At 35.4% G+C, this 14,485-nt stretch overlaps 1 protein-coding gene across 1 annotated transcript in view; it reads left to right on the forward strand.

The window, feature by feature from the left end:
- The first annotated feature begins 419 nt into the window (after positions 1-419).
- Positions 420-14,485, forward strand: part of LOC134654313 (serine/arginine repetitive matrix protein 1) — a 50,132-nt gene continuing 36,066 nt past the window's right edge. Inside the window, exon 1 of the mRNA XM_063509778.1 lies at positions 420-1,652. Coding sequence (XP_063365848.1) covers positions 1,280-1,652 — 373 coding nt within the window. The 5' untranslated portion in view covers positions 420-1,279. The remainder of the gene's footprint in view (positions 1,653-14,485) is intronic.

Raw genomic sequence — 14,485 nt, forward strand, 5'->3', positions numbered from 1 at the left:
TCTCGGGCGAGCCACGAGACGAGTCGCGAGCCGCGCCACGAGACGCGAGTCCACCGCTTACACTCGCGTTCGGCTTGTCATTCGATTATAAACCTTATGCCGTGCCGTTAGTGTTTAAATTATATTAGCTCGACGAGCTTGCGAGCCACGAGACGAGCCGCGAGCCCACCACTTACACTCGCGTCTCGTAGCGCGGCTCGCGGCTCGTCTCGTGGCTCGCGCGAGAGTTCAAACCGGCTAGGAGAGATACAACAAGAATATTTTTTTGGGCAAATACGGTGGTCATTTGTGTTGTGTATGGTTGGCAGATAAAGTGACCACAGCAAAAAAAAGGAAAGTAAAGGCACTCCAACACAGACAACGAAATCAGATCTACGATAAAAAATATTATTTACATACAATTATGTTTATGCACGAGTAAAATTAAAATATAAAAAAAAACGTAATGTCCAAATAAATCGGCATCATTTTCATTTTATCTCGATGATTCAAGAAAGTTCATAATTGAGAACTGCCTGCAGTCTGCGCAAAGGACCACGTTTTGAGCCCTCTACACGTCTAGTTTTTTGCGCATCGTACTTGAATATTTCCGAGTGTAGTATAGTATTCCGCCGTACAAATAAATGACACGCAATAGAACCAATAAAAAACGATGCGCAGTTTTTATAAATCGAGTGATTGCATAGACGAAAACTGAACAGTAAATCTCTAATTTGGTTTGTAACAGCCGAGAAGTTTCATAACAGTGCGGGAACTGCAGGATAGTAGTAAAATTGAATGTTTTGATGTCATGCAGAGGCATGACTTCCATGCCCTGCGATACGGAAGGGCGTGCGGTGCATTACGTTTACTATGAATGATTTTATCTCTTTCTAAACTCTAGTGTCTGTGAATGACCGAGTGAAATAGCGTACCAAATTATGGATTGAATAGTGTTGTTGATGTATTTTGTTATTTTCATAACGTAACGCGATTAGGATAAAATTATTGTTATCGTGGCCGCGAGGAATCAGTGTGGCGAGTGGCTCGGCGCCTCGGAGCCGCATATACGGAACTGCGTCGGTTCGCGAATCGGGCGTTAGATTTATCGTCTGGCGCGTTACTATTTACGCACTTTTCGAAAAAGATAGTACGTATTTTTAGTCGCCGCGCGTGTTTCACGTGAACCGTCGGGAGCGTCTCGTCAGGTCGGGTGACCGCGATCGCGGAATTCGTAAACAACCTCAAGGTCGGCGGGCATGTGCCAGAGTCGCTAGGGCTGCGATGCGGGCACGCTGACATGTCTGCGGCGGGCGGGGGCGGCGCGGGCGCCGTGGTGCGCCAGGGGCACCTGCGGAAGCTGAAGACGATGAAGAAGAAATACTTCGTGCTGCGAGCGGAGAGTGCAGATTGCTCGGCTCGGCTGGATTACTATGAATCTGAGAAGAAATTTCGTGCTGGCGCGGCGCCTCGCCGAGTTTTACCTCTAAAGAGTTGTTACAACATTACGCGCCGCTTGGACCTTAAGCAGAAGCATGTGATAGCACTATTTACTCGTGAAGAACAGTTTTGTGTGGTGGCAGAGAACGAGCAGGAGCTGCATGGCTGGTTGACTGCCATCTTGCGGCAACACTCCTCCGATGAAAACAGTGATGAACTCCTACATCCTATCCGTAAGTAAATTCTTATTAGATCATCCTGTTTTGATAAACTATTTGGGACAAGTAAGGATTTTACATTGTGTACTAGTTCACTTGTAAACTAAAACAGTCAAGATAATAATTTCTTTTCTTATTATTTGCTACTTAATTTAGGTTATGTAGATTTCTACCACTTTTTAAATGATTTGTTTTGTGTGGCAAAAATAAGCAAGAGTTAGAACAACATGTCAACAACACACTGTTAATTGGAGTTTTATGTCTATGATTTATGAAAATCTTTATTTTTATTATAATCATATTTTTTTTTAAATTCTGCTTATAAATTTATCATTTATCCTTACATAACAAGTCAAAAATTAAATGTAAATTACAGGTATCATTAAATAGCTGTGTTCTTTCATATGAAAAAATATTTTTAAACAACTTCCAACATGGACTAGCTTGTACGTTTGGGTTTTCATACTTAAAAAAAAAGTCTTAATCATATATTTTAAGAGAATTAGATATAGTACATTATTGTCGAGGTTCGGAAGTAGCTACTTGCAGGCTGAGGATTCGTTTTAAACGGACGACCTTGGGAGTCCGTTTAATTGAATCCGAAGCCAGCAAGTAGCCTTCCAGCCGAGTCATATATAGTGCTTTTCTCAAAAATGGTGCAAGAAATAGAAATATTTTACAGAACTTACAGAAGCAACGTTCTAATTTTCACAGAAAAAAATACAACCATTAAAAAAATTTGCTTGCCGCCTTTAAAAAAAAAAAAGAAGTGTATTTTTCTGCTGAAAATACGCCAACCTATTTGAGACACCTAAATAGTCACGGTACCAACATTAAGCCTGTAACAGACTATCGCACCGCACCGCGACCTTGGAGCGTCGCACCCATAAGTGAGAGCGAGAAAGAGATATCTGTTTCTAGCTCTCACTTATAGGTGCGACGCTCCAAGGTCGCGGTGCGGTGCGATAGTCTGTTATAGGCTTTATAATAATAAGTGCTGATCATCTGTTTGGCTGTTTAAGGGACCTATGCCTTCATTTGATATGGCCATTTAAAGTTTTAAAAAGTTTGGAACTCGTTAAATAATGGAATTTGTATGCGACATTGCAGTCCCGAAATCGAGACTGCAATGTTTTTAACTTTTTAATTTTTTGAATGACCATAAACTACGCACTTCGCGACCTATTTTTTAACCGGCAACGTCGACTTTGCCGTCCATTTTTGAGAAAAATAAATAGTTATTTAAATAGTAAAGATATCAGTCAGTTAAAGATATAGTACTCCCCTGAATATCTCAAATCCTTCTTTCACTTTTTGGGTGACTCTCATGACCGTAAGCTTCGCTCTACCGGCAATAGAGCTCTTTCTATCCCTCTTCATCGGACGGGTTTTATGTCTGATTCATTCTCCATTCAGGTGGTCCACCTCTGGAATGGTCTTCCCCCTAACATTAGAAAAGCACCTAACAAGTATGCTTTTAAAAAATCTATGCGTGATTTCTTTGCTGGCAGTTCAAAGAAGAATTAAGTATCTGTCTGTCAAGTTGTATAATATCTATATATTTATATATATATATATATATGTATGTATTATTAATCTATATTTATGTATTAATGCCATATTTATTAAAGATTCATGTGATATATGTATATATGTACATTGTATGTATTTTGTTTCTAGTTTAAGTTCTCTTTTGGTTTTCTAATGCACCACCTACAATATTTTCTGCTTGGCCTTAAGGTTGACTGGTAGAGAATGCCTCATGGCATTAAGTTCGCCTTTTGTACATTAAGTTATTCTTTTGTGCAATAAAGTTTAAATAAAATAAATAGTAAAAATTATAGGTCTTAAGTCAAAAACAATAGTCATTAATTTCAATGACATTTTACTGGTGTTAATGTGGGTTGGAACATATGTGCATAACTACATACATGTAGAAATTAATTTTGCTTGTTAGAAATGTAGACGATTATGTATTTCAAGAATTGGGTTATATTGCCACGGCACTGATTTCAAGAATTGGGTTATATTGCCAAGGTACTGTTGCTTGATCATAATCACCGAAAATATGAATCATCTGAAAATATGGACAAGGCCTGATAGTTGCTTGTCAGTATAGCATAGGCATAGAGAATCATACTTTCTTTTTTATATGGTAACTAACAACCCAAGCCCTGTGAAAACCGCATAAAAATCCTTTAGTAGTTATAATAAACTATTATTGCAAACACAATTTGTTTTTAAAACTATAAAATATAGGCATATATTAAATTTTTCTTAGTAGTCTATTTATTTCCTGTCTGTGTTTTTACCATATGGCACTATTATTCTCCAATGCTCAAATAATTAAAAAAATTGTTTGTCTATGCTTTTTTGTCAATGTTTTTTTAATATACAAGGTGTCCCAAGAAGTAGTGATATACTGAAGCTGGGAGGTAGAGGACCTAGAGGGCTATCTGAATCACCCCCATGTATGTTCCGCGATTTTTCGTATTTTCGGAGTTATGATTTTTTTTAAGGTTTCACCTATCGCCGAGTACGATGAGATTTTTATTTATGGTGACGTGAATTATTGCGGTAGATGCTTGATTTTTTTTGTGTGCTAAGCTGATAGATAGGCCAATCCAGTATGGTAACATTTACTATCGTTAGATCTTTGAATGGAATTAAAAAAAATTTAATGCCAAGAAAGATAAAATTACCCAGTATGTTTTATTTTTTTAAGCGCCCTTGAAGTTGTGAACATACTGGGTATATTGAGTTGTTTTTTCTACAAACTTGGTTTTTTGGCAAAACACTGTGATAAAAAACATAATTTGAGAGTCGATTTTGACCTACTTCCGTTCATGTTTCTGAAATACAATATTTGAATTGAGGGGCTTTTCCGTTGAGAAGTTCTGATTACAATTGATCTTCTATTGAAATGAATCACAAATAAAACATATTCGCTAGGCGACTGGTGCTGCCCTCATTTTGTGGAATTTTCTACGTTAAATCTTATGAAGTAAAATTAGTTCCAACGGCAGCCACTAGCATTAATGTGCGTCATTCCATAAGATAGCGTGTGTTTATGACAATCAGCCACTTCTTCCTCCACCGACTTTGCACCTTCCCAATGTAAATAAATCATAAATTATTTATTTAAATTTTCAACATTACATGTCATGTGCATTACAAAAAATGTTAGTTACAGGTAGTTAATTATTAATTATCCAAAATCATTATTTAAAAAGTCAAGTCTGGTGGACTTTAGGAAACAACTCTAAATATGCATCAAATTACTTTGCCCACTCTTATGGATAAAATGCATCAGTTTTAGAGAAAGAGAGCCTTTACAAGCTGGTGTGGTGAAAAATATCTAAACTACAGATACTATTCTATTATTATTTAACATATTCAGGTTACCCTGAAATACAGTTACAAATTTATCAAACTACTGTATATGTATACCTACATGTCTTGTTTCATACAAAATTTATATTACTGATCATTTTTATTAAAAAAAAAAGCGGCCAAGTGCGAGTCGGACTCGCCCATGAAGGGTTCCGTATTTAGGGGATTTATGACGTATTAAAAAAAAACTACTTACTAGATCTTGTTCAAACCAATTTTCGGTGGATGTTTGCAGGGTAATGTCACGTAATGTACATCATATATTTTTTTTAGTTTTATCATTCTCTTATTTTAGAAGTTACAGGGCGGGGACACACATTTTACCACTTTGTAAGTGTCTCTCGCGCAAACTATTCAGTTTAGAAAATTTTTCTATTTTTGTGTGAAAATCTTAATGCGGTTCACAGAATACATCTACTTACCAAGTTTCAACAGTATAGTTCTTATAGTTTCGGAAAAAAGTGGCTGTGACATACGGACGGACAGACGGACAGACAGACAGACAGACATTACGAATCTATAAGGGTTCCGTTTTTTGCCATTTGGCTACGGAATCCTAAAAATGAACCCTTCAATTACAAGCACTGCATATAATCATACATACTAATTTAAATAAGCTAACTAATAAATTTCCTTTACCATTGCAAAAGTATTGAGGATAAATGTTTATGCAAATTAGGGAACTCCCGGCACTGAGTTTGTATGGCGAGAACCGGTAATTCCCGGTTCCGGTACTGTATTTGTATAGGAAACCAGTACCGGGAGAACTCCCTAATGCAAACAGTCAAACAATAATGGATCATATTGCCACTTCCTAAAGTCTATAGTCTAGTTCTAGTGAACTAACCAAGGGCGCTTCCAAAGACTAAAGTGCAATAAAAAATACCTAAAGGAAATTTGCTAAGGGGCTTTTCACTGGCAGAAGGAAATAAAAATGTGCCTAATGAAATTTGGTAAGTTATAAATTATAATAGTAAAACATGCAATTGGCTACTTTCCTACTAGTCAAATCAGCTTTTTTAGAACTAATAAAATGATTTGCTAATATGGAATTTATATGAAAACATGTGTAGTGAAGTCATGGTCAACTCGTCTACTTTTTATATTTCAATGTGATTTATTAAATAGAAATAGTGTTTAAAAATAACTGCCATCTATGTTTTTCTAATAATTATCTGGTGTTTTATTTCGTGCACAGTGAAAAATAATTTATTTTAAGTAGAGGAAAGTACCGAATTGTTAGCTAACTCAAAGCTGCTCAAAGTTAAAAACATGACATGATTGATAACTAGATACAAACTACTGTCAAAATAAGTTTTGTGACACATTTTCATTTCTTCTCATTTGTATGTTTAACAGTATTTTGACAAGTTTTCGCAGATAATTTGTTGCAAATAAATATGACATTGATGCATCAAGGCGGTTTGTTTACAGAGACCTACCGCATAAATTTAAATTTCGCTATCTGCTTCTCTATCGTTCGAAAATGCAAGAGTGTCAGAGACGCAGATAACGATATTTTGATTTTCATAATTCGCAGTAGACCCTCTGAATGTGCTAGTGGCTCGGCTACGCAGAGGTTTGAGTAATATTCCCTATTGCCTCTAACTAAGGGAACTCTCAAATAGTGAATGAATGAATGGAAAACATGCTCTCTAACTCAAGGCCCAAGTCAATGACCCTAAAGGTTCACTATAAATAAACAAGCACCCATTAATCTCAATGATATTAACATAAAGGGCCCTTCCGCCCACCTTTAAAACAATATGGAACATATTTACCAATTTGCGTCAATTTATTTTGAATATAAAGATTTCAAAGGTTTTTTAAACTGTTAATATGCGACTTACTTACATTTTTATTGTTAAAAGATGTTAGTGAAGAAAAATGTGGCTTGTTTGTACATAAAATGTTTTGATGTTATTATATAAAATAAACAAATCACATGGTTTTTTTTTGTATCTTCAAAATATTATTTTTATGTAAAATTATTATTGATTGGCCACTTATTTTGTTTTTATAAATGACAAATCAAATAAATTAAATATCTCGCTTTTTACAATTTTAAATTCATGTCCAAATTTGTTAAAAATGATATTTGTTCATCCTATAGCTCAAAAATTATTAAACAAATAAAAAAAAAAATATACATTATTGTACATATATACTTGGTCAACCAGATCTTGACAGTAGAAAAAGGCGACAAATTTGAAAAATGTAGGCGCGAAGGGATATCGTCCCATAGAAAATTTGAATTTCGCGCCTTTTTTTACTGTCAAGATTTGGTTGACCAGCTATATTAAATAATTTCACTTTAAAAACATAGCTGTAAAGGCCTCAGTATTTTGCATGATCTTAAAAAAAAATCAAATTGGCAAAATTATCTACAACTAGAATATTAGATTTAAAAATAATTTCAAAATAAAAGGTGAGTTTTAAAATATTATCAATTTATCATATGTCACTACTATTCAAAATATTATTACTTCAAAAAGTTTACAAAAATATGTCAGTACAGCTAAACATATGTATAAGATAAGATAAGATAAAGATAAAAGATAGTTTATTCAAGTAGGCATAATTACAATGCGCTTATGAACGTCAAATTTCATTTCATTTCATTTTTTATTCAGTCACAATTTACATTGTATATGAATATAAATTATAATTAAAATTAAAAATTTAAATTAAAAATAAATAAAAAATAAAAATAAAACTTAAATAATATCATGCAACTATAACAATTATTTACAAACTTAATAATATTTACAAATTTGGTATGTAGGTTGTAGGTTTAGTCAATAAAGATTATTATCATTAATAAAATCCTGGACAGAATAATAGGACTTCCTTAAAAGAAACGCTTTAAGCCTTGCATTAAAAATACAATGATCTACTATGGATTTCAACTCGATCGGTAATTTATTAAATAATTGAATAGCCTGGACACAAGCAGCATGCTTCGGTATATTGAACTTGGCTATAATCTTATTGGGGATGTCTTTTCTTCTAGACAAGAGCCTGCTCTCTCTTTCGCTCTGGTTTTCAACCTGATGTAAATGTTTTATTAGATCAGAGAGCAGGACAAGAATATACAGGGACGGCACTGGCAAGATTTTAAGTTCGGTGAAGTGATCCACGCAAGAATCTCTTTGCGAGATTCTAACTATGGTACGAATAGCCCTTTTTTGCATCTTGAATGCAGAGTCTGCATTGTATTTATAACCATTGCCCCATAGTTTAATGCTGTACCGAAGCTTTGACTCTACTAACGAATGATATACCATCTTCAAGTGTTTTAAATAAAGCTAGGTAGACCGGCTCCAACCCTACACCTCTGCCCCGAGAAGATTTAAATCCCCCCTCAATTGGAGGAGGGTATCCCAATATGGGACCGGCAACAAACTCGGCGGGACACATCTTTTCAAAAATAATTACATCTTATAATTAACATGCATTACGAGAAAATAAGGGAAAAAATACAATTTAAATTACTATAGAATTCATGCAATTATACACATAAGGTGTAATAGAAATTTGATTTAGAAAATATACATATGTACATGGAATCATACAAAATCGTAGCTCTTTCAGAAAACATATCAAATTCTTACAAAAGGAAAAGAAAATAAAGTTATTAAAAGAAATGGGAAAACATATTATATAAATCTGATTGATTATTATTAATTACCAACATATAATATTTGATGTGCTTTCCTGCTTACCTGAGCTACCTATATATACATATAATCACTTGTTTTCCAAAATTGCTAGCATATGTTAATAGCTATAATGGATGCCTATAGGCACCTACCGTGTGGCCTCGCCCAACAAGAACTATTCCAATAGCTTAGCAAGCAAGAGTTCTAAAAGGTTCATAATTTGTCGCGTATTTGTATGCTTTTTTTTTCAAATTTCAAGGTTTTTTTTAAATACCTATTATACAGTGAATTATTTCGTCGCGTCGCTACAAGTACATGCGGCCCACACCAATTTTGGTGTCTAGCCGTAGGAACCTGGCACCGCTACGGAACGGACGCTTACTCGCGCTTGCGCCACCTAGCGGTCATATCTGCTATAATTAAGCCGATTTGTAATTTAAAAAAAACAAGAGGCGAATGCTTGTTAACTATTCGGATTAACCCTGGGCCGATAACCCTATGTTTACGTCTGACTCACTTATAGCTTAAAACTCTTGCCAAATATACTTTTAAATTGCATCATGTTTGGATATTCGCTGCTTTGGTTTGTTATTGCTTATTAATGTAAGGGTTGTGTATAATAATGTTGAAAGAAAAAATTATGTAGTATTAGATAGCATAAATTCGGCTTCGATAGAAATTGGAATCGAAAATGTGGCATCTTAGTTTGGCAGTCGTTCTTCTCTGAACCCTTTTATCGCTAAAGACAGCCACAGACAGGTTACAGTTTAATATATACCTTCGTGCACTTAGATATAGTTTACGAAGGCGCGTCGTATGGTTCGATTTCGGCCAAAAAACTACGGAACCCGTCGGCCGCGGCGAAACTGTATTTTCGATAGTGGTAAATTTCGGTTTCGGTAGATTAAGGCTCAAAAATCAAGTTTCATCCGAAGGATCGATTTAGGTCGAAACTAGAGCAAAACAGAACCTTTGATTTCGGTTTAGGCGAAAAATCCGGTTTCCGTCGGACACTACTGATCATTCTTAAACCTTATCACAAAGGCATAAGATCCAACGAAATTCAGCTAAGAGTGTTGCCGTTATCGTTAAGTACAGTCCTCCATAAACATGTATACAACCTTTTATCCTACGCTATTGGAATAAGGTGCAAATACGTATACATGTTTATGACCGTGACTGTAAATCTGTTCTTACACTCATTACCTAGTTACTAAATATAGCGTCAATTATGTATGTCATAGTAAACATGCGCTATTTTAAGCCGCAACATTAGTGCTATGAAAACAAACAGATGTACAGTCAGTAGAAGAATAAGCGAGCGAATTTTCCAAAACTATCTCAACACTATTTTATTTGAAACAGGTTATCCTTTTTTGCGTCGGGCTTGCAAAAGTTTTCGCAACCACCTTTGAATTTCTAATGAAACTAAATGTATTGTTTTTTCCGCTACATTTAAATGATCACATGTTTTCCCCACAATCACAGAATAAATAATAGTACTAGGTACAGAAGATTAACTCTGACAAAACGCGTCTATTACGACAGATATGACCGCTAGGTGGCGCAAGCGCGAGCAGGCGTCCGTTTCGTTCGTAGTGGTGCGGGGCAACTACTATGGCTAGACACCAAAATTGGTGTGGGCCGCATGTACTTGAAGCGACGCGACGAAATCGCGAGGTGCGCCATGCCTGCCCAAAGCAACAGGTAAATATTTATTAAATATTTTGCACACCAGTTCTGAGAATTCATTGGTACCGGGATACTAGTGAGTTCTCAGAACTGATGTGCGTAATATTTGATATTTACTGGTAGGTTAGACCAAGATAAGTCTTCGGCGATGTTATTTTAAACGTCAAACTTCTATGAAATTAGGACGTGTAAAAGTATAAATAACATTTGCACTGCAGTCTGCGCTGTCAAGATCGTTGCAGAGTTATCTTGGTCTAAGTCTGTCTTCGTCAGCGACGTCGTCAACCTTATCCCTACGACATAAGACATACAAATGGTCAGTTGTATTGTTGGTGTTTGTACAGTCAGCATCAATAGTAGCAAATAGGGCTTGCAATTCGAATATTCGAATTTGTCGAATATTCGACCTGTTTTGATATTCGAATATTCGGCCGCTCAGGTTTCGAATATTCGATTTTTTTTATTACTATAAAAAATCTATTTTATCCGCTGTAGTTACAGTTTCTGTGTGTTTTCCGGGTATTTACAGTGAATGAGGAACGGTATAGGTACCCAAATACGAAGGAAATAATATTTTTACTGTATTCATCTCGATAGACTTCGTGAATACAGTGAAACCTAACTCAATTTGAAAGAAAACGAAATCAAAAAGTATGTTATTTTTACGGTGTGTAAGTTTTAAGTTAAAGGGTCATTCTGTTTATTCAGTACAAGCGTATGTTAAGCGAATTTTTGAAGTCTAAACCTTGCCACTTATCGCAATTCTCAAATTTGATCATACCAAATCTGCCCAACTAGGTAATCTATATAACCATGCACCTTTAGCTGACGAATAATCCACCCAGTAGTCAACTAACTTTTTCCCTTAAATATTCCAATATTATATAATTAGCCGACCATTAGGTATAAAAACTTGCCAAAACAAATAAAGTCAATAAAGATTCAAAATACAATGGAATTAAAGGCCTTTTTACAGGCCTCTGAGTGACTACAAGTTAATTTAAATCGGAAAATAATTACCTAATAAAAAAAATCTTACATAGGTACCTAGATGTTTGGATGGTTAGAGTTATATTATTTCACGCAACGACGCATTTATAATAAAAGTTTTATCTAGAAATATTGAATACGTCTAATTTTTGCGTTTTACTTGTTTTTATAAAATGTGGGCATCTCATAGTAGCATGATATAATTTTTAAGAAAAAAAAAACCGACTTCTATGCGGCCCGGTGAAAGATTATTGTAGATGGTGCGCTATGTAGAAAAGGAGGTAAAACCACCCACTTTTCTAGTAGCATTTCGTTTCTGTAAGGCTCGCAGTTCTAACCTAACCTAACCCACTTTTGTTCGGTTCTGTGAGGATAGCAGTTCAAACCTAACCTAACCCACTTAACGGCGCATGCGGTGCGGTGTACGGGGGTTTGAGCGGGAGGGGTTTGGCCTCATCATACTTTATACCTACATTTTATGGTAGGTAAGGTCCGGGTCTGTGTCCGAGTCCGGGTCCGAGTCCGGGTCTAGTCCAGGTCCGAGTCCGAGTCCAGGTCCGGGTCCGGGTCCGAACCGGATCCGGGTACGAGTCCGGATCTGGATCCGAGTCCGGGTCCCAGTCCAAGTCAAAGTCGAAATTCGAAATCACCAAACATGTACTATGCGTCGTTGAAGAGTTCTGTTCTGATCATCATCAGCAGTTCCAGTTCATCAAATGCGACAGTTTTTAATGTTAATGCTTTATTTTATGATGAAAATACAGAAAATTCTATACGTGTGCCTTTAAGATTTGAGGAGTTCCCTCGATTTCTCATGGATCCCATGTTCAGAACTTGAGCTTGACATAAATATGGCTTAAAAACCTAACTTGCTTAACAAACATAACGAAAAGGAAAAATCGCCAAACGCGAGCTATGCGTCCTTAAAGAGTTTCGTTCTGGTCATCATCAGCAGTTACACTTCCTCAAATGCTACTTTTTAAATGTATATGCTTGATTTGTTGATTAAAACACAACAATCACTATATGTATGCCTTTAAGATTTGAGGAGTTCCCTCGATTCCTTATGGATCCCATCATCATCAGAACTCAAGCTTGACAGAAATGTGGCTTCAAAACTAAACTTGCTTAACAAACATAACGAAGAGGACAAATCGCCAAACGTGAACTATGGGTCGTTGAAGAGTTCTGTTCTGATCATCATCAGCAGTTCCACTTCATCAAATGCGACAGTTTTTAATAAAAATGCTTGATTTTCTGATGAAAATACAAAAATCTCTATACGCACGCCTTTAAGATTTGAGGAGTTCCCTCGATTCCTCATGGATCCCATCATCAGAACTCGAGCTTGACAAAAATGTGTCTTAAAAACTTAACTTGCTTACGAACATAACGAAGAGGACAAATCGCCAAACGTGAACTATGCGTCGTTGAAGAGTTCTGTTCTGATCATCATCAGCAGTTCCACTTCATCAAATGTCACGTTTCTGAATGTATATGCTTGATTTGTTGATAAAAACACAAAAATCACTATATGTATGCCTTTAAGATTTGAGGAGTTCCCTCGATTCCTCATGGATCCCCTCATCAGAACTGGGTTTTGACAAAAACGGGACCAATCTGTATGCATATACATACAATAAAAAAAAAGAATTTTCAAAATCGGTCCAGTAATGACGGAGATATGGAGTAACAAACATAAAAAAAAACATACAACCGAATTGATAACCTCCTTCTTTGAGATTTGGAAGTCGGTTAAAAATCTAGTCAATTAAGTGGATTTCTGCAAAATATCATTAGTTTTAGCAATATGTGAAAAAATCTTTTGAATAAAACGATAATAAACCGATTTCTCGTTCCTTTTCTTATTTTTTATAATATTCGAATAATTATTCGAATACCTGAATGTTTCGAATATTTGCAATCCCTAGTAGCGGATGAAACAACGCGGAAAAAATATAAACGTTATTCCAAAGACAAAGTTCTCTGACAATCATTGACATCCAGGGTACGAAAGGATAATTATCAATGATAGTTATCTTGATAATTATCGTGATTGATATGCCTGATAATTATCGATTTGATAATAACCAAAAATTTAAAACCTGAAATGTAAGAAAAACCCAATAATTATTTTTTATATCCATCAATATCCATACGATATTTATCGGATAATTATCGCGATAATTATCATAGACTATAATTATCTGGATAATTTCGAACCCTGTTGACAGCACTGTTACTATATACTTACATAATCGTATGTTCTATTTCGAAACGCAACATTGCATGAAAACAAACAACATAATAATTAATTTACTGCCCGTTGTAGGTCAATAGGCCAGATATGTTAGGCATCTTAGTCTAAGATAAGGCTAAGTGCCTACAGATTATAGAACTGTAAAGGCCATTATGGGATATGGGTGAATTATCTAAAAGATGACGCGTCGGATTTTGGATGATGGATATTCGGTCTCAAAAGTTTGGAGAAACTTTAACATTTGTCATTAGTCATTAGACACTTTTACTTAATTTTTACACAACTGCCGAAGGAGGGTTACGATTTCGAGTGTATGGATATGTGTGTGTGTACATACAGGATGGCACAAAAACGCGTTGACTATTTTTTTTACTCCGGCGTATTGTTGATCATTTTAAGAAACGTTTGTGTATTATAGTTAAAGAAGATATTTTGGAGATAATAAGTTTTGTTTTAGTTAAAATTGCTGATGACATTTGGCAAAATACTTGTAAGAAAAAATATGTTTTCTGCACAACCTACACCGTTCGACGGATTACAATGTATATGAGATGTCAATGTCATTAGATTTATCCTTATGCCGCCGCCCAATGTGCAATACAAAGTGACACTTAGTGCTTAAATAAATTCAGTACTTATTAAATTTGTAAATTTCTGTACCTAATAAATAACATCACCCCTTAAAAAGACACAACATTTATTTTCTTGGGTTTGTGAGAATCGGCTTGCGACGTCATCGAGTCAGCAATTTAAAATTATAATATAATCAAATACCATAGCAGTATCATTTTAGTATTAAATATCTAGTGATACTTGCCTAAGGATTTGACAAGCAACGTTTTAAACGGAAG

The sequence above is a fragment of the Cydia amplana genome, chromosome 14 (assembly GCF_948474715.1).
Source record: "Cydia amplana chromosome 14, ilCydAmpl1.1, whole genome shotgun sequence".
Lineage (NCBI taxonomy): Eukaryota > Metazoa > Arthropoda > Insecta > Lepidoptera > Tortricidae > Cydia > Cydia amplana.